This window comes from Esox lucius, chromosome 15 (assembly GCF_011004845.1).
Source record: "Esox lucius isolate fEsoLuc1 chromosome 15, fEsoLuc1.pri, whole genome shotgun sequence".
Classification (NCBI taxonomy): domain Eukaryota; kingdom Metazoa; phylum Chordata; class Actinopteri; order Esociformes; family Esocidae; genus Esox; species Esox lucius.
In genome coordinates, this window is record NC_047583.1 from 25,132,245 (window position 1) to 25,154,048 (window position 21,804).

At 39.9% G+C, this 21,804-nt stretch overlaps 1 protein-coding gene across 4 annotated transcripts in view; it reads left to right on the plus strand.

The window, feature by feature from the left end:
• Positions 1-21,804, plus strand: part of prkd1 (protein kinase D1) — a 51,930-nt gene that overhangs the window by 19,723 nt on the left and 10,403 nt on the right. For 3 of the 4 annotated variants that reach the window (XR_002197881.2, XM_020053879.2, XM_020053880.2), the window contains exons 2-9: positions 12,051-12,189; positions 15,621-15,752; positions 16,391-16,554; positions 16,764-16,787; positions 16,967-17,210; positions 17,645-17,722; positions 20,763-20,949; positions 21,205-21,328. Coding sequence is in view for 3 of the 4 variants with exons in the window: in XM_020053879.2 (XP_019909438.1) it covers positions 12,051-12,189; positions 15,621-15,752; positions 16,391-16,554; positions 16,764-16,787; positions 16,967-17,210; positions 17,645-17,722; positions 20,763-20,949; positions 21,205-21,328 (1,092 nt within the window). In the remaining variant the exon portion in view is untranslated. The remainder of the gene's footprint in view (positions 1-12,050; positions 12,190-15,620; positions 15,753-16,390; positions 16,555-16,763; positions 16,788-16,966; positions 17,211-17,644; positions 17,723-20,762; positions 20,950-21,204; positions 21,329-21,804) is intronic. The other variant, XM_010892925.3, reaches the window with a different exon arrangement.

A 21,804-nucleotide genomic window follows, 5' to 3' on the forward strand; every position in this document is an offset into this window, starting at 1 on the left:
GCACTATGGCAGATAGTTTCTAAAAAAGTGTGAACCTACAGCTATTAAGGTGACAATGAGAAACCTAACAGTCATAAAAGATAACTCCAATTAGATAAATTGAATAATTCAGATGATTAAGAACGTATTGTTTTTGTAATAGGTGTGTCTAGGAGAAAGAGTTTAAGAGTGGCCAGAAAGCACGGCTACATCAGAGTACTGTACATGTCAGATTAAAGTGATTCACATCTACAAATGCTTTAGCTAAGTGATTGAGAACTCTGGTTACTTAAGTAAATGGAATGTCACATGTACAGTGATAATTGTTTTCCAGTAATTACTATTCTGTGTAGTATTTCTTCACTGGCGATGGACGATCCATAGTAACGTTGATATCTAATCACCTCAGTCGCTATATCTCTGTCTTTAATATATCACTTCCATGCATTTACTTTTAGTGTTTCTGGCCTCTTACAAACAGGTATTCTGGAAAATCTAGAAATGTTTCCCAGAATTTTGAAACTCAATACATTAGTATCCCTGGAGTGTAATATAGTACACCATACCCATTATTTAGCAACATAGCAATAAGAACTTAGTGGCAGAGTTGGTCTGCACTAGAGAGTTGGGCTAAAGCTATTCAGCTATTTGTGTCATGTGCCCTATTCTATATTGTACTGCATACTAAGGTGTGTGTGTGTGTGTGTGTGTGAACGAACAGTGAGAATCCGTGGTAGACTTTGAGAAACCTTTGGCAGAAATGTGGTGGTGGTGGTTTTATGGCAACAGACGTACAGAATACATTTCAGCGATTGCTCTTTTCTATTGAATGATTATCAGTTAATGAACATGTGAACATTCTTTTGAAAATAACTTACCAAACATTTAACCAAATGAACGACCGTCAAAGGAACTACACATTTTTGATCAATCTTGAAACTGTTTAAATCCATTCAGACTAAACTTTATTAATTACAAACTCAAAAGTAAACCAAATGAATTAATCACTAACAATAATACCCCAGTAATTGGGCACCTTATGTTCACAGCAAACAACCTAACTCTAGTTCTTCATTCAGATCTTTAGGACTTTATATGTCCACTGCATGGATATAGGATGTCTCTCTTTGTAACAGTTTTTTTCTTCTGTCACCTCCTCTTGTAAGTGGATGTACATACAATGGGGCAAAAAAGTATTTAGTCAGCCACCAATTGTGCAAGTTCTCCCACTTAAAAAGATGAGAGAGGCCTGTAATTTTCATCATAGGTACTCGTCCTGGTCCCTTTGCAGAAAAACTGCCCCAAAGCATGATGTTACCACCCCCATGCTTCACAATAGGTATGGTGTTCTTTGGATGCATCTCAGCATTCTTTCTCCTCCAAACATGACGAGTTGAGTTTTTACCAAAAGGTATGACATTCTCCCAATCCTCTTCTGGACCATCCAAATGCTCTCTAGCAAACCTCAGACGAGCCTGGACATGTACTGGCTTAAGCAGGGGGACACGTCTTGCACTGCAGGATTTGAGTCCCTGGCGGCATAGTTACTGATGGTAGCCTTTGTTACTTTGGTCCCAGCTCTCTGCAGGTCATTCACTAGGTCCCCCCGTGTGGTTCTGGGATTTTTGCTCACCGTTCTTGTGATCCTTTTGACCCCACAGGGTGAGATCTTGCGTGGAGCCCCGGATCGAGGGAGATTATCAGTGGTCTTGTATGTCTTCCATTTTCTTATAATTGCTCCCACAGTTGATTTCTTCACACCAAGCTGCTTACCTATTGCAGATTCAGTCTTCCCAGCCTGGTGAAGGTCTACAATTTTGTTTCTGGTGTCCTTTTACAGCTCTTTGGTCTTGGCCATAGTGGAGTTTGGAGTGTGACTGTTTGAGGTTGTGGACAGGTGTCTTTTATACTGATAACAAGTTCAAACAAGTGCCATTAATACAGGTAACGAGTGGAGCTCAGAGGAGCCTCTTAAAGAAGAAATTACAGGTCTGTGAGAGCCAGAAATATTGCTTGTTCTTAGGTGACCAAATACTTATTTTACCGAGGAATTTACCAATAAATTCATAAAAAATCCTACAATGTGATTTTCTGGATTTTATTTTCTCATTTTGTCTCTCATAGTTGAAGTGTACCTATGATGAGAATTAAAGGCCTCTCTTATCTTTTTAAGTGGGAGAACTTGCACAATTGGTGGCTGACTAAATACTTTTTTGCCCCACTCTATATCATGTACAGCTGCATTAAAGTGTCTGGCTACTGTTGACACCCCTGGCCACACCCCGCCCTTGCTGCTATGTTCTTTAAACAGACGAGTGAAAAATGTAAGGAAAACAAATATATGTCTCAGTAATGTGTTAGGTCACGAGCCGCCAAAACAGCTTCAATGCTCCTTGGCAAGATATTACAAGTCTCTGGAACTCTACTGGAGGGAAGGAACACCATAGGTGTTGAACTAGGTTGAGATCTGGTGACTATGAAGACTATAGCATATCATAAACATTATTTTCATACTCATCAAAGCATTCAGTGACTCCTCGTGCCCTGTGGTTGGGTGTATAGTCATCCTGGAAGAGACCATTCCCATCAGTATAGAAATGTTTCACCATACAATAAATGTGATCACTCAGCATTATTTTGTTACAATTTGCGGAGACCCTTCCTTCTAAGGGGACAAGTGGACCAGACCGTGCCAGGAAAATTCCCTCAAAAATTTATTCAGGTTTTTCCTTTAATTTGTCACCTGTCTGTAAATACATGGCAAAACAGATTTTGATGAGGTAAATACTGATAATGAATGTATTCAAGTGTCGTTCCCTTTATCTGATATACAAGATATATACAAAATTATGTTCACATTTTCATGCTTTTATTGGATATTTTTTGTTCAAAGCACCTCTGCCCTTTTTGTCATTGAAACACCACAGAACAAACACCATATTGTCACATAGATAAAAAAATATCAGATAGAAATTTAACAGCCCCCTTCAATGCAATGCTTGAATGTCTGATGCTGACAGATTCAGAACTGTTTCATTCTGTCTCTGTCATCAACACACACTATTTATAACTGTACATGTTCTACCTTAAGTAGATTTATTTGAGTGTTTTTGCTTTCCACACTTAAATTAGTCAAATGCAAATGCAACCTGACATAAGGCTTGGTCCAATTATTATAAATAAAAAACTCAAATTGCCTCTTATTTTGTATGGTAAGGTAATGGCCAAGCCCTAGTTGGAACTGAACATGATTTCAAGGTTCACCCCATTTCCCCACCCTCTGTTAACTAATGCTTGAAATTATTACATAACATTACAACAGGGGTTCCCAAACTTTTTTGTCCGACGACCCCATTTCAGTATCTAAAAATTCCTGTGACCCCAACCATGTGAAGAAAAATTATATAATCGTTATTTTTTTTTATTTGAGACTATGAGAGTCAATTTTAAAACATTCTCCCCCGACCCCATTTTCATATCAGGTGACCCCAAATGGGGTCGCAACCCCTCATTTGGGAACCTCTGCATTACAACATTGTTTTTCTTCTAGCATAGATTTTTCTGATAGCTAATTAATTTAGTGCAATATTATTTGTTTTCCACATAGCTGTCTTAAGAGTAATGCACTGACTAAACTCGCTCTGGATAAGAGTGTTTGCTAAATGGCTAAAATGTAAAAAAGACAGCTATTCTCTCCACAGACACGAGAGGTTTAACTACAGACACGAGAGGTGAGTTATTACTTCCAATCTTCTGATGTGTAGAACCTGTGTTAAAACAACATATTTATCCACTCTGCTATTCTGAACTGAAAAAAATAAAATAAAAATATTACTCCTTTTTGTGTTGCCATCATGAACAGAGTTGCACCCTGGGCTGTATGCCAACCTTTTCTCACCAGTTTTATACAGGTTTTTTCAGTTTCTTCCATTAGATGGGTAAATACATCAGAGTTCTTTGAGAGCCCTTGCCAATCGGGTTTTCATTAATATTTTTTGTACTATCCATCATTCCAGAACGTCTCCAGGCACAGGCGTGGAAGATAAAGGAAAAGGATACCACCGAGACGAGAGGTCAGCTGTTTGTTTCCAATTATCTGATGTGTAAAAAACATTAAGCTGCTGTCATATTTGTTTTGTCATTGCATTCTAATCACACTTAATTACTGTAGCTGGTTTAGTTCCCTTGGCCAACCATAAATATTTTTTTGAATTCCTTTGGGCCACTAGTACATAGGACTAGACTGAGAGACATGAATCACTGACAGTGTTGAGTTTCACAGTGTAGATGCTGCAGCCACACAATCTGGAGATTTGATTTTGCCGAAATTCATCACATTAAAAGACATACCTTTTTACAAAGGTATTATTATTTGTATGTGCATTACAGGCTTATTTTGGTACAAATATTGTATTTTTGTATTTTAATGAGATTTTTTTTAAAGCATGGAATGTTTTACATTTGGAATGGAAAAAGGTAATTTTGTATTTTTAAACATTTGTTATATTTTTCATCTTTCTATTGTTAATAAAGTATTGTTATTTTAAAGCCTGGGAGTCTTATTAATTTCATTATAAACATATTCAAGCCTTTTACACAAAGCACTTTATTAATATTTTTATGGTTTGCAAATCTAAATACCTAGTAGTAATTCGACATATGTTTTAGTTATTTACCATAACATAAAATGCTTTTAAATTATATTGTAATGCTATGTTGACGATCTCCCAAATTCTAGTTGTGTCATGAAATAGATTCAAGTTTTGTCAGTGGGGGACGATGCAGTAAATGGTAATTCCATTACATCAACAAGCCAAGGGTTCTAACCTAGAGTAGGAAGTTGCACATTAGAATCCGCGGTAAGAACCAAAAAGCAGGAAATGTATATCAAGTCCTGCATGTCTCTTGTCATTATGCTCCTGAAAAATGAATACAGTAGTTACTAGTCAGAATTTCAGAATTATTAAAGATGTTGAACGTGTGTTGAACAGGACACTTTGATTTTACTGAACTAGCTAACCTACGGATCCAGCTTTGTCCAACTGGAATTCAGACCTTCAAACCATGCCTTTCTGTTAATAAATTCTGCAGTGAGTCTGGGGAACTGGTGCGTGTGTCTAGCTAGTCTGGGCAGACGAGAATTTTTTAAAATGTCATAGCCAAAATGGGTAGGAGATCATAACAGAGCATAAAACCGTGATGTAACCATGCTAGGTCATTTGAAATAACATTTCAAAATAATCGTATTCACTAGCTATATTCGTTCTGGCTTGGTTTACTGCTTTGAGTAGTTTCAGACAACATGCAGCGGACTGGGCAACTCACTCATTTTCAATGGAAGCTTGGTGGTGTGAGGAATTCTACCGTATATGTCTGCAGTGCCGGTGAACCCCTTTACAGTGTTGCCAGATGGGGAGGTTTCCCACACAAGTGGGCTATTTTTAGTGACAGTGTGTGGGCAAAAATGGGCTTGGGCGGGTTGATTTACAGATAGGGTTGTAAAGGTTCAGGCGGTTTTTTTCGGGATTCTGCGGGTGACCAAGGGAAAAAAGAAAACATTTCTGAAGGAGAAAGATGGCAGAGAAGCAATTTCCTGTTAGCTTGATTTTGTTAGTGATGGACAACATGGACAATCCAGTCAATATGAGCATGCACTTTATGCTACAACACCTTGATAATACACAACCACATTTTATTCCTTATCAGCATAGTATATAAAAAAGTTCGCTGCAATAAAATGATATAACAAACAACCAAGCCTGCTAACCCTGTTAGCCCTGTTAACTTCTCTAGCAGCTCAATTGTCTGTTTGTTACTTGAATAGACCAGGGCCAAACATAACCAACTGTTACACATGCAGGTACCCTGAATGTGCTTTTGTGTTTTTCTCCTCCTGCCATTTCCCCAGGTGTCCTTTATTTTCCTGATTGTGCTCGTTGGTGTTTCCCACCTGGCAGTCATGAGTGCATCACCTGACTGCTGAGGTGGACCAATCAGTGGACACTCCTCCTAATTGCACCACCTGTTCCTTTTGTCCTTTACCCAATCACATCACACATCCCTGGTTTAAAAACCCAGTCAGTTAGTTCTCCCAGAGAGACTCTTTTGCTTTACCCCACATGGACATAGACCCTCTTGAGATACACACCTTTTTTATAGACAGACACTTTGTACATCATACATCACTTAGTTTAGCACATACATCTCACTTTGTCCTGTTTCATGTGAGTATGTATTGCTGTGGTGTTTTGTTTGGTGTTGCCTAGTCAATTGTTTGCTGTTTGCTGTTTAGTCCTTGTTCAACCGGTGTTAGAACTGAGCGGACCACCCAATGTATTTTTGTATTAGTTAGTGTAAGTTCCGTTTAGGGGTGTTTGGACTATATTATTTCATTTCTTTGGTCGAGCTCAGCCACCTTTCCCCAACCCCTTTACTGTGTTTATAATAAACGTTTTATGTTTGACGGTAGCTTTGGTTGTCTTTGTTGTTTGTTCTCACTTCATGTACACTACACCACTTTGTATGAGTTATGTTATGGGTCTCTGTACCATCCCCCCTAGACTGCTAGAGCCACAGGGTTCGTAACACCAACAAGGAAAACGGTATTAAAAATCATAAGTATTAAAATAATGACAGCTTGCTACTTAGCGATCTGAATGACACAGATGTTGTTTTAATGTTTTTTCATAGTTTTTTTCTGGCCAGCTTTCCCAGTTGAAAACATGATTCTGTATTAACATCCATGTTTGGTGGGAAAATTTTTAGGTGGTCTTCCATACTAGTGGTTTCGCTCTGCATGTCAAAGGCCTTTTAAACAGGACCTCCTTTGTGGTTAATTTCCTGCCTCCACAGTTCTTCCGATGCTGCTGTATTTTTCTACTGGCTTGTTTGCGTACTGTATGTAGCTTCTGAAGCTTTTATCCAGTTTGTTCTCAAATAATCTTTCTTGTCCCTGGCCATATTCAATGCAGTCTGAGTGGCAGTCTGCTACTCCGTATTACGCTATTTAACAATGGGTAGTCAATCAGACAGTCAGAGACATTTTGCTCTTCTTGGCTTAGCTCGGCTCACACAATCCAACAAAAACAGGCTTTAACATATTGGCACTATAGAAGAAAATTAGCAACATATTAACACCAGACAGAAAAAAACAATTTTAGCCTTTGCCTAACCCCTATTATTTTGTACAAAGTATCAGGTGAAAAGTTGTGGGTGGGTGTAACTGTTCATAAATAGTAATTTGAGGGGTTTTGACTGTCAGGCGGAATAACAGCACCACTGTCTCGCTGTCAGCTGAATTTGTCCCCATGAGATGAGAATCAAGAATGTTTGTAAGGTGCTTTTAGATGCTTCTCATAATTAAATGGCAAAGTTGAACAATTAGGGGTAAAACTTAGCTAGATTTCCTAAAAAATATGTGCTTTTGAAACAAATTGTCAAAAAGACGACATATTTTAAATTGGTTTCTTCATAACAAAACATATAACAAATATTTTTAATAATAGTTATTCTTTGAAGTCTTTTGACCATGAGAGTACTTACAACTAGACTGAGAGACATGAATAAACTAACAGTGTTGAGTTTCACAATGTAGATGCTGCAGCCACACAATCTGGTGAATGCAAAGAATAGGTTGATATTCATGGAAGGAAGGAAGAGCAACCCAATAAAACTAGTGAATGGTGTAGGTGTGAAAGGGCAGAGTGGCAGTTAGAGATGTACTGGTGATTCACACTTGCTGGAAAGCTTTCAGATGTAATTTCCTCCTCAACTGATGGACCAAGACACTGATGCTTGTGGCAGTGTTAAAAACAGATGCTAGTTACACTATCCATGACAACATCAGCAAGCTACAGCACTGACTTCAACCAGTACTTAGGGAGAATATGGCCTCCAAGTTGATGTTCCTTTGTACATTGCACATCCAGGAGAATGAAAACAACAGTGTTGAGCCATCCTACTGTAGCTGGAAGTCCACATCAGTTTCCACAGAGGTAATACAACTAGTGATACTCTTTGTGACATTCCTGTGCTTCTAAAAGCCACATCTTCCTTATGGGGGGATAAATTACAAAGATGAGTGGCTATGTTTTTCTTTTGATGGCGCAGACATTGAGCAAATACTGTACACCCATTGTGTCAAATAAAGGAATTGCATTCAGGATTCTGCTGCCATGACAACCCTACTTGTTAGAGTGAGGCTGCTGTCATGGTGACCTAAACATATGTCTGTATATCTTTTCATATGGACCTCATTAGAGGCTGACAAAAAAAAGCACATTAAACTGATTTTCCTGGACATTTGTATATTCTTAGACTGTGTTTTTATTTATAAAGTATGTCATAAAATGTGTAGGGTTTGATGAGGTTGGGTTTACACATCACAGGAAAACATGCGTTGTCTGCTTTACTTTTTTAATGGGAGATCAAAGCACCCTGATGGTCATGGATGCGTTTGTGGCCAGTGGTCATGTGCTCCTAAGCATATTTCCTCCAGGGGGATAATCCTGTTCAAAATGGACAGGGGCACCGATTTGTGTTGTCCCCTTTTGGCCAAAGAAACCATGGTAATTTGTGTCCGCAAAATTGTGAACTGAGGGTTTGGCCTGTTAATGGTCCAGTTTCTCATCGAGGGGCTTGCCTCTAATGAAGCAAGTGATAGGCATTTGAATCTTGTCCTCTTTCAGAGGTTGACCACAGACATTTTAATGCTCCTCCTTGAACAGGGACAGTCATTTTCTTAATTTAAGTCTTAGCTGGCTGCCATGTACAAATGAATTTGCAGTTGGTTGATCAAAAGTGACACAGCTGTAATGAAGCCTTTTTGCCTAAACGCATGTCTATCTGCTACAGGACTCTAGCCTTCCTACTTTCTTTTTCAGCTCGCTTGTCTGCATTTGAAGACCTACAGACATCATATGTGTGCGTTTTGCGAATATATGGACCTGACCATAGGGTTCCTTCTGGTAAGGGGAACAGCTCTTTTGTTCAAAGGATTAACTCTGGCAGATATTCAGAGTAGATAGCCTGTTTATTCCGCTTTGCCCCAAGGAACCCATCCTCTGTGTGCGGTTTTCCTTTGTTTGAGCTGCCATGGGCCTGATCGTTTAGCGTTCCCCATTGCCGGTTTGGGCTGTGACTGTTCATGTGTCGCACCGATTTGACCCACTAACAGGAAACGTTAGTCTATAACCCTGATTCCTGAATGGAATGATGCTCAACAGGCTGTTGGCACTGACCTTTCAAGGTGTGATGAAGAGACCTGTTTAGAGGATTAAGGTCCAAGCAGTAATCATTTTACCTGGTAGGCAGGACTTCCAGTCGTATTTGAGCCCTCATTATAAACTCCTCATTCCCTGCTTCAGGGATCTGGGGTGGTAGACGTCCTGAACTTTTAGATTTTGTGTTCTGCCTCCCTACATACACACAAACTCTGATCTGTAAGGAGGCAGGACGGACGTTAAGTGTTCCTGAATAGCTGCTAGGAGCGAAATTAGACATATTTGTAGAAGGTACTTGGGCAAATCAGTTTTAAAAATAGAAAATCTGACTGATAAACTGTTGGAAGTAGACCCACAGCTGATCCAAATTAAATCTAAATAATTTAACATTCCAAGTGTTTATCCAAATAACAGTTTCCTTACTGTCTTAAGTGGAATTGTATTAAATTATTAAAAAACAATAATACAATTATTCATTGCATTTTGATGTTCATGCTAGACTGCTAACTGAATAGCGGTTAAAGCTAAGCCTTCTCAGTGTCATCACTTCTATAATAAGAATACAGCTGCACAACACCAACAGCTTTCACTCCTGCCACAATTATTTCCATTTGTTCAACTTACTGGTGCTATAAATTTGCAATCTGAGACAGTACCAGTGCCAGTGTGTGATCTATATTGACAGGATGGGGCAGAGAAATAGCTAATGGGGACTTAAAATATCAATTACTACCTGGTTTATGGTAGTAATTCATAGCAGGCTGATAGACAGACTGGACCAGCAAAAAGACAGACAGAGGTGAGCGTAACTACAGCAGGCTTTCAATGGAATACATCAACCTCAATAGTCATTTTCATTTCCTTCCCTTTTTTGATACCTTTTTGTCCTAAGCAATATGCGGGAGGATAATCACTGTCCACCCTCAGATTTGGTTCAATTTGTAGTTTTACTAATGTGATTGGTCTAGGTGTAACAGATGATAAAGGACGGTGTCAAACTGGTGTGCATATGTGTGTGATGTGAGTTTGTCAGAATGGTGAAATAGTGGTGTGGTCTACATGTTGTTGTAACCAAGCCCATCCGATTAGATCAATAGAGGGGTAAAGCACAGCAGTGCTTCCCTCACCACATCACACAGGGAAGTCAATATGTTGCTCTTTTCTTTGACACTGGATGGATTTCGGGGGTCTTTTATTCCTAAAACTTGTTAGTGAGGCATCTGGACATAGCAGAAGTCTAAAGCACAGTGTAGTTTCACTGTAGACTTTAGATAGACTAGTGGAGACTGTCAGTGCTGTTCTACAACAGAACATGGTGAAACAGATTTGGTCTTATTTCAGGGTCTGTTCAGGTGCAACTTTATAGAACGTTCCCCTTTACTGTGAATTTGACAGTAGCTTAATGTTCAGTGGGAATTTTCTGTATTTCATATTACAGTCAAGTTCACCTGCTGCAATATGAGTACGCTCTCAGGGCTATTATGTGTAATGACAGTAAATAAAAGTATTCATCAGTTATAATGTAAATGCTAACATAATATGAATACATTTATGAGAATTTAGATATTTTACAGTTATTGGGTGTTAGGCGTGCTGCAGCTTTTTTCACTCCAGTATCTTAAAAACTAATTTTAATTTCAGAAAAGAAACCTATTATAATATTGTTAAAAAGATACTTTGTTTGGATCATTTGCACTCATAAAATGAGTAAACCTCATATGATTTCCAATCCCTGGCCCTAGTTTCACCCCACTAATACATTCTTTAATTAAATTAAGGAATGGTAATTTTCTAACTGAATTGAAAGAGAGTAATGGGAATCCTTGTTTGGTTCTGTTAATGTGGGCTGCATGTCACCTTGCTGTTACTTTACATACTCCACTGGCTACCTGTTGAACCTCGCCTCCACCACATAATACAGATGCCTGTCTACAGAGAGGTAGAAACTGCCCCTCCCAGACCCTACATCCCCACATAAGCTCTTCGTTTTGCCTCCTCCAGCCTCTTGGACAACAGAGTGCAGTGCAGATTTACCAAAAACATCAGAAATCTTTTTAAATAGTATCTAAAGAAAACTCACCATCACATTGTGAACTTGTTTTTTTTCAAATAATCATAACATTGACTTTTGAGTATTGAGTAAACTGTATTTCCTACTACTGGGTTGTGTTGTTGTATCTTCATGTGAATGTCACTTTGAAAAACTGCGTCTGCTAAATTACAAATAAAAAAAGTAAAAAATAAAATAAGAAAGCTGGATGTACCTGCAAATGCGTGATTGGTTCTTTGTTTGCCTCTTTGTCAAACACCTGTGTTACATTTATAAGACTCCCAAGTCTGTTTGTCAGGTAAAGTATGGGCTTCTGTCAGTTTTTGACGACTGTAGAAGATATTTTTGCAGTATTATAATAGAGCACAGCAGGCAAACCATTCCATTTGAAGAAACATGCTGTATTACTTTATCATGACTTGCATTCTTATTTAATGGAGGCTGTGATGAACAGCTTTGTAAATACTGTACCAAAATTTCATTTTGAGCTACTCAGGAATGTGCTAGTAATATATGAAAAGTTAAACCCAAGGCTCTGTAAACTGAATTTAGAGAAAACTAAAAGTGATTTGGTACCCTAGTGTGCTATGTAACATGTCGACTGAAGGGACTCCATGGAGACAATAGTCAACTTGGGCAAACTAAGCATAGATTCCCCCTTCAATTAATTTACTATTAAAATAAACGTATAATTAACATTTCTCTCCACCTAATCATCGAGCAAACAAGCAACATATCGGTTTCAAATAAAAAGCCAAGCGAACAAGAAATGTAGTTATCCTTTGTTCTCTCCCGAACAGTTGCCTGAGTGTGGTTTCTATGGCATGTTTGACAAGATCCTGCTGTTTCGCCATGACCCGGGATCAGAGAACATCCTTCAACTGGTGAGATGTGCTGCAGACATCACAGAGGGGGACCTGGTGGAGGTAGTCCTGTCAGGTAAGACAACTAACCGAAATGAGGAAGAACAACCTAAACTTGTTAAGCGACAAACATTATTGTAACCCCACTTATCCCAGACTGTCAAAACAGTTGGTGTTGGAGTGGCCATCTGAATGTGTTAGAACTAATAAAATACTACATATATAGTAGAACACGTAAAACTAGACTAATCAAAATTTAAAATATGGAGTGCTTTGTTCTGTTCCACACACCAGTGTTGTACAATGTGTGTGGGTGTGAATTTGTTTATTTTTTTTGCATATCCCAACTCCCGGGACACCGGGACTAATGAATGATTGGTTACGCACAGTTTACAAGAATACGACTAATAAGGAATAAAATAATTGATTACATTAGTTACATTTGATATGCTTTCCTGTGAACATCCATGTACTGAGGTTCACACATGGCACAACCAAATTATAATTAAGTATTAATGCAATTGAACATAGGCCGATGGTATTTTCTGTACTTCCTTCAGCTGCCTTTTCTTTTATAGCTGCTGGAATTTACCCTCACGTTGAATTCTAGGTGAAAGTGGAAGGTTTCTTTTGTTTTGTTCAAAATGTAGAGCAGGTTCAACCTTTTGTTGTGAAAAGAGTACAAAGCATCTCCATAGTAGCACCTTGATGAAGGAGGAGATACTTATTGTAATTGAATAATCACAGGATACAGTGATAATAGTGAGGTCATCATTTTACTTCAAAATGGATGTCCGTAACATAAGTATGTATGTATTTATTAAGCTTAGCTAATAGCTACTGTATTCGGTTCAGTTACTCATTCATTACAACAGGCAGAAACATTTACGGTACAGCTAACCTGCTCAAGGGCTTGTTGATGACAATCTTATGTAGCCTGCTACCAGAGATCATTCATTAACCTGGTTAGCTGCCAATAAAATAAAAACACATGTCATTGTGTTCTAGAAATCTGGATCTATCCGATAAGCAAATTCACCAATTACTGTAAGCTTCATCTCAGACGGCCATCCATTTTATTGCCACAAAGCCGTTGTTAAAATAGCAAAAATAGTAAGACATCACACTAATCTTTAATCATCTACTCGTGTCAAACCACTGATGACCCTCTGTTTTGATCTGGTAGTTACACCAACTCTCCCATTGTTGTGGAAAGTTTGGCTTCTGCAGCAGACAATAAATCAAGTGTGGGCTTATACTAGCTCAGTAGGAGGAAGTGATCGCGTTTGACACTACTAAAGTGTTTTTACAAACGCTTGGCAGGCTTTCTCTTCCCCCTCTCAGAGTGCTACAGTATGGCAGATAATTTAGTTGTGTCTGGTGCAGAGGCAAGGGAGAGACATGGGGTAGACTGACACCTCCCCTACCCCCTGGCTACGCACCTCGCTGGGAAGGAGAGGGCTAAGGTGATTTAGTGATTCACACGCCCAGATGCACACATTCTCATAGACATACTCCCAGAGACCTGCCATGACACTTTTTAATGATACACTTGACAGCTGACAGAGCGGTGAGTGCACTGTAAAAGTAACAGGGAAAAAAATAATCACAACTGTCAGAATGCAGCAGTGAAGACAAAACAGTCTGCGATTATTAATTGTGATCATTCCCACTGCGTGGCTGCTGTGAATACAACGTGTCCCGCCTCGATTTGAATGACGGCAGTGTTATTCTACAAAGGGGTGTTATGTTGATGTTACAAAGGTTCACGTGTTCATGTCTTACTGCATAGATGCATTGTTGGCAATCTTTTATGTACAACAGTAATCCAAGCAAACGCCTGCAGTTACATTTAAGATTGGACGCCCAAATGGAGATATGAACTTCTTCTGTTCTTATATCTTGATACGCATCAGAAAGTATGAGTGGGGGAGGTGGCATGTTGAAATATAACTCCTGCTGTAGCAGGTTCAATAGAGGAGTCAGAGTGTGGTGATGATGCCCGGAAGTCGTCGATAAAATCATCTGTTCCCTTGGGTTAAAGATGATCACTTGGGTTAAAAATCCCCTCTGAAGGTGGGAGGGAAAAAACTCAATTATGTTGGGTAAACAAAGATGGTGGAGTGTTACTTTGCTTCAAAGAGAGTTGTATTCAGCTCAGCTCAGCTTGGTTGATATTCTTGACTTCTGGAGCAACTCAATGAGTGTGAAGGTGGATAGGATGCTTAAAACCACTTTTGCTTTCACCTACATTAGGTGAAATGTATACTTTGGTTAAAGTGTAGTCAATTGCTACTAGATGCAAACATAGTTGTGCCCATCATCCTGAAACATGAATATGGTGAAAAGGAACGCATCAACATTAAACATCAGTATGATGGAGAGGAAGACATCAACATTAAACATCAATATGATGAAGAGGAAGACATCAACATTAAACATCAATATGGTGAAGAGGAAGACATCAACATTAAACATCAGTATGATGAAGAGGAAGACATCAACATTAAACATCAATATGGTGAAGAGGAAGACATCAACATTAAACATCAACATGGTGGAGAAAGGAGTGAATAATTAACATCAGTATGGTGGAGAAAGGAGTGAATATTCACACATCAGTATGGTGGAGAAAGGAGTGAATATTCATACATCAGTATGGTGGAGAAAGGAGTGAATATTCACACATCCGTATGGTGGAGGAAGGAGTGATCATCATACTTCAATATGGTGTGGAAGAGAGTGAACATTTAACATCAAGATGGTGGAGAAAGGAGTGAAACAACTACCATTTCTGGGGGTGGGCTTAATGATATTTGGCTGTGGTGACTTTACATTCTACTCAAAACTCATCTAATCATTATTATCTTGCATAGTTAGCCACATGAAGGTTTCTCTAGTGCCTCGTCTACATAGAATGGTGCTATAAAAACTGAACTAAGCAAGCAGACAGTCGCTGCAACTACTAATTTGACATAGGAGCACATTTGCAAATAAACATAGAGATTTATTTACATTAAGCCTACCTAGGCACTCCATTTCCATACGCACTCATTTACTGAAGCATGTAATGACAGTTTACCGGTTGTTAAACTTCCAAACATATCTTGGCCTTTAAACAAAAGGCAAAACAATAATTTGAATAAATTGAAGCAATTTGCCCAGCAGAATGGCTAATCAGAATGTATTTTACTTGAGCGTGCTGAGACAAGTATGTCGCTTGGGATATGTGTGAGTTTGATGAGGCAGTCTAGTCTCATGCTGAGCTCTCCAATCTATCCCATTGGTCCAACAGAGTCAGCCAATCAGAAAACCATCTGTAGTAGAAGTCTTGTTTACCTGATAACATACAAACACTGTATGGCGAACAAATGTGCATTTTTCATTCTACATCCATTTAAAATATTGTTCCAATACAGTACTTGACTACAGTGTTTCTATATACTGAATACAATTTAGTTCTTGAGTATTTATGAAACCGCTGACTCTTTTGTCCTTGTTGTCCAGCCTCTGCCACAGTGGAGGATTTCCAGATCCGTCCCCATTCCTTGTTTGTCCACTCGTACCGGGCCCCGGCCTTCTGTGACCACTGTGGAGAGATGCTGTGGGGGCTTGTGAGACAGGGCCTCAAGTGTGAAGGTAGGTGCGGTCAGGGGATCCATTGAGATTTGGGAGGTGGAGTCGAGAAAAGTTGAACCGTTGGCTGGTGAAGGTACGGGAGTTCACATACCTCAGGGTCTCATTTGGACCACATGTGCAGGAGTTCAGCTCCTGTTGGCTCTACAATGTCCACAATGGCAACCAATTCATTAAACAGTGTACTACGCTTGACCGGAGTTCTGTAGTGTCACGTTTGAGGGAAATAGGGTACAATTTGGGCAGCCCAGGTCCCATTTGAACACATACTGTTGGGTTCCCACCATCACTCTATTGGAGAATATTATCAGGGTAAATGAGAGAAAGGCCACTCTGGTGTACTTCAGTATGAAGAGATCACTTTAGGTCCTTTGATGAGCAGCAAAGCCCCCTGCTTCAAGGGTGTTGGGAAATGGGGTCACAAGAGAAATTGATCCTCTGGTGTGTTTTGTATTCGTCACGGGACAATAACGTTTTACATCCCCTGGAATTATTAAACATGTTAAGAAAGTTGAATAGTACATCTTTTGGTATCTGACTAGAATGGTGGCAAGGAAAGACTCCTCAAGACAAAGTTTTAAAAATCATTTATTTTAGCACTTAATAAATGTTAACATTGTTTAACTTTATGTCCTCCAAAGGTTGTGGTCTGAACTACCACAAGCGCTGTGCCTTTAAAATCCCAAACAACTGCAGCGGCATCCGCAAGCGAAGATTGTCCAATGTGTCTTTGACCGGCTTGACCAACCTGACCCCTACGCGGTCCAATGAGCCTTCGCCTTTCACCTCTGATGAAGCCTTACTGGTCAGTTTACAACTGGGTACTGGGGTTCATCATGAACAGCCAAACAGACACTTACACGCACTGAGAGAATGACTGACGCACAGAGCACCTGACTAATCGACCGACCGACCAACCGATAGTCAGACAAAACAAGAATATCTGTCAGGTTTAACTCTGATCTCTTCCCTCCTGCCTATGTGGGTTCCTGTTCTGTCCTGGTGTCTGCTCAGTCTCCTGTGAGTCCAGGCATGGAGGTACAGTATATACCCCAACAACTCTGCTCCTCAACCTACATTACTATATAACTATCACCACAAGATCCCACTTCCTGTTTTTTCCTGCTATACACCAAATGAAGACAATGAAATGCTTTATGTATGCTCTGCTTGTCATCTGTCACTTACCGTGTCCTTTCCTCCGAGTGGGGCCACAGGTCAACTCTCTGACTGATCTACCCTGCTACGTTCCGCAGCAGAAGTCCCAGTCGGATGTCTTTCCCGGCAGAGAGAGAAGGTCCTCCTCGTACATTGGCAGGCCCATAGAGTTAGACAAAATCCTCCTGTCCAAAGTCAAGGTGCCTCATACCTTTGTCATCCACTCCTACACGCGTCCCACTGTCTGCCAGCACTGCAAGAAGCTCCTCAAAGGCCTGTTCCGTCAAGGCCTGCAATGCAAAGGTACAGTAGAGGCTGGAGAGCGATGGAGTTGGGATAATGATAGAGGTTATCAGTGGAGGCGAGGGTCCTATGGGCTGTCACCCTGCTTACCCTGTTAGACCGTGGGACTCACTTGTGGGCTTTTCTCCAAATTCAGTATTTTCCAGTGGTGTTATTTTGGGACTTTCTTATCACAGAGTTGGCAAAGTTAACAGATGCCGATTGTTTCTTCCTCAAGCTTTCTCCGTGACATTTTGAATAACTACTATGGTCTAATTAGATAGCCCTGTAACTGCGTAATTACATGACAATCACAAATTATTATTATAGTACCAAACAGATCCTATGTCCTGTACTAAGCCAATGGTTCCATGTGTCATCTATCTCTCGTTCCTGTCTCTCTTCCTCTCCTGTTACACACTCGTGCTCACACTCTCTGATTTTCACTGTTGCAGACTGCAAATTCAACTGTCATAAACGATGTGCGCCCAAAGTGCCAAACAATTGCCTTGGAGAAGTGTCCAAAAATGGAGGTAAGCCACAATGTTAGTCATTTGCTTTAAGTGGGGCATATCCTTCCAAGTGGTAGTCAACCTTTTACAGTTTTACATGTTGTTCTCTCAATTCTGAAAAATATACTTTATCAGAGATGGTAGAAAGAGTTTAACTGCAGAATTATGTAAAGCACCAGAATGTCTCTGGTAAATATTAATGGATTTATGACAACAAAGTGATGTCACTGTTCTGTTTTAAAATCTAATCCGGGCTACAATTCTGATAAAGTGGGGAGAACAAGTATTTGATACACTGCCGATTTTGCAGGTTTTCCTACTTACAAAGCATGTAGAGGTCTGTAAATTTTATCATAGGTACACTTCAACTGTGAGAGACGGAATCTAAAACATAAATCCAGAAAATCACATTGTATGATTTTTTTATAATTAATTTGCATTCTATTGCATGACATAAATATTTGATCACCTACCAACCAGTAAGAATTCCGGCTCTCACAGACCTATTAGTTTTTCTTTAGAAGCCCTCCTGTCCTCCACTCATTACTTGTATTAACTGCACCTGTTTGAACTTGTTACCTGTATAAAAGACACCTGTCCACACACTCAATCAAACAGACTCCAACCTCTCCACAATGGCCAAGTCCTGAGAGCTGTATAAGGATATCAGGGATAGAATTGTAGACCTGCACAAGGCTGGGATGGGCTACAGGTTATTAGAAAATGGAAGAAGTTCAAAATGACGGTCAGCCTCCCTTTGTCTGGGGCTCCATGCAAGATCTCACCTCGTGGGGCATCAATGATCATGAGGTAGGTGAGGGATCAGCCCAGAACTACACGGCAGGACCTGGTCAATGACCTGAAGAGAGCTGGGACCACAGTCTCAAAGAAAACCATTAGTAACACACTACGCCGTCATGGATTAAAATCCTACAGTGCATGCAAGGTCCCCCTGCTCAAGCCAGCGCATGTCCAGGCCCGTCTGGAGTTTGCCAATGACCATTGATTGATTGATGATCCAGAGGAGGAATGGAAGAATGTCATGTGGTCTGATGAGACAAAAATAGAACTTTTTGGTTTAAACTCCACTCGCCGTGTTTGGAGGAAGAAGAAGGATGACTACAACCCCAAGAACACCATCCCAACCGTGAAGCATGGAGGTGGAAACATCATTCCTTGGGGATGCTTTTCTGCAAAGGGGACAGGACGACTGCACCGTATTGAAGGGGGGATGGAGCCATGTGTCGCAAGATCTTGGCCAACAACCCCCTTCCCTCAGTAAGAGCATTGAAGATGGGCCGTGGCTGGGTCTTCCAGCATGACAACGACCCTAAACACACAGCCAGGGCAACTAAGGAATGTCCTATGATAAAAATTATAGACTTCTACATGCTTTGTTAGTGGGAAAACCTGCAAAGTCGGCAGTGTATTAAATACTTGTTTTCCCCACTGTATATACAGTTAAGTCAAGAAATATTTGGACACTGACACAATTTTCATAATTTTGTACGCCAGCACAATGGATTTTAATTAAAAGAACTGAGATGCACTTGAAGTGCAGCTTTGATTCAAGGGGTGGACAAATATATTGTATGAAAGGTTTAGGAATTGCAACCATTTTCATACACAGTCCCCTTATGTCAGGGGCTCAAATGTAATTTGACAAATTAACACAATCATAAATAAAATGTAATTTTTTTTCATACTTTGTTGAGGATCCTTTGCAGGCAATGACTGCTTGAAGTCTGGAACGGATGGACATCACCAAACACTGGGTTTCCTCCTTTGTGATGCTTTGCCAGGCCTTTACTGCAGCTGTCTTTCAGTTGCTGTTTGTTCGTGGGTCCTTCTGCCTTAAGTTTTGTCTTCAGCACGTGAAATGCATGCTAGATCAGGTTGAGATCAAGTGATTGACTCGGCCATTGCAGAATATTCCACTTCTTTGCCTTAAACAACTCCTGGGTTGGTTTCACAGTATGTTTTGTGTCATTGTCCATGTTTTGGGTCATGATCACTGTCCACATACTTTTTTCTTCCCATCATTCTGGTACAGGTTTAACTTAGTTTAATCTGTCCAAAGAATGCTTTAGAACTGGGCTGGCTTTTTTTTTATGTTTTCTGATGTTAATCTGGCCTTTCTATACTTGAGGCTTATGAATGGTTTGCACCTTGTGGTGAAACCTCTGTATTTGCTTTTGTGAAGTATTTTCTTTATGGTAGACTTAGATAATAATATGCCTACCTCCTAGAGAGTCTTCTTCACTTGGTTGGATGTTGTGAAGGTGTTTTTCTTTACCATGTAAAGGATCCTACGATCATCCACCATAGTTATCTTCCATGGACGTCCAGGCCTTTTTGTGTTGCAGAGCTCACCAGTGTGTAATTTTTTTCTCAGATTGTACCAAAATGTTAATTTGGCAACTCCTAATGTTCCTGCCATCTCTCTGATGGATCTTTTTGCAGCCTAACAATGGCCTATTTCACTTGCATTGAGAGCTCCTTTGACTGCATGTTGTGGGTTCACAGCAACAGGTTCCAAAAGTGAATGCTACACCTGGAATCAACTCCAGAACTTTTACCTCCTGTGAAATACCTTCACATTAGCTGAGAGACTTCATTATTTAACTGTAACTTGAATATACCATGGAAAACAGACAAAATAACTTGTGTCAATGTCCAATTATTACCGGACAAATAACTTGTGTCAATGTCCAATTATTACCGGACTTAAATATATATATTTTAATTTCATTTTTTGGCTTGTTCTATTGAAGGTAAACTCTGTGAATAAATATTGAAATGAAAGAGATGCAAGGCTTGGCTCTCACATGGTCACACACAGTATCAGCACATATGCAACGGTTTGCTTCAGGCTGTTACAGCTTACTAGACACGGAACCCAAGCCAAGGTTAAGTTGTTGAGGAAATGAACCTCCCTTTGCTGTTTACTTTCTGCATCAATGTCATTTCACAGAGTCAACCTTTAAAAACAGTGTTTCATTGCCCTCCATCCTTTTCTTTTGTCTTTTCCAACACTTCTTTGGTCCTCTTCCTCCTCCAGAACTTCTGAGCCCAGGGGCGGAGTCTGAAGCAGCGATGGGGGAGGGTTGTGATGAAAGTGACCGGAACAGTGGTCTCATGGATGACCTGGAAGAAGCCATGGTGCCTGACTCTGGCCTGCTGGAGGCTGACCACGGGGAAATGGGAGACCTCCACGATCCGGAGGACGACTCCAATAAGGCAATAAGGTGATTGACTGGGACTGTAACATGGACCGTACTAATTAGTACGTTTGTATGGGCATTGGAAATAATGTTATGGTAGAATAACTGTATCTGTTGAACGTCTACCACTTTCTCTAAATTCAATCAACAAGTGGACCAAAAAAATCCCCTAACACTAGCTTGATGTCCACCTGCCTAAGCTAAAGACGCAAGCACAACTCTAACACTAGCAATAACCCCAAGTATTCACTGTGTCTAATGTTTCCCTTCATTTCAAAGCCCGTCTACTAGCAACAATATCCCACTAATGCGAGTGGTCCAGTCTGTCAAACAAACCAAGAGGAAAAACAGCAATGTGATGAAGGAAGGTTGGCTAGTACACTACACCAGTAAAGACACCCTGGTAAGTCTATATTAATCTGCAATGTGGTCTCAGGGAACAAGGTAGACTTTTTTATGTAAATCCATGGCACCTGATTTCGTATAATATGTTACATTAAGTTAGGTTACATTACAATGCGCTAGCAAAACTTATAATACATTACGAATGAGTTAAAACGTAACATATCTTATGAATGCTATTACAACGTTTAATATGTTATGAACGCTATTAAAACGTATAATATAATATGAACGCCAGACAAATGTATTATATTTTACGAATGGTACAAAAAAGTATCATTCATTATGATTTTGCACAAAATGAACGAGCTATGTTTTAAACCGCCCTATCCACTGTTTCACAATAGATATTTAGATATTGAGGGACCAGTAATGGCCTTACCAAGATCGCTGCAATATGTAATAGATGCATTTTAACGTTACAGTTGGGTTAACATTAGGTATCACAGCACTGGGGTTAAGGTTAGGGTTAAGGTT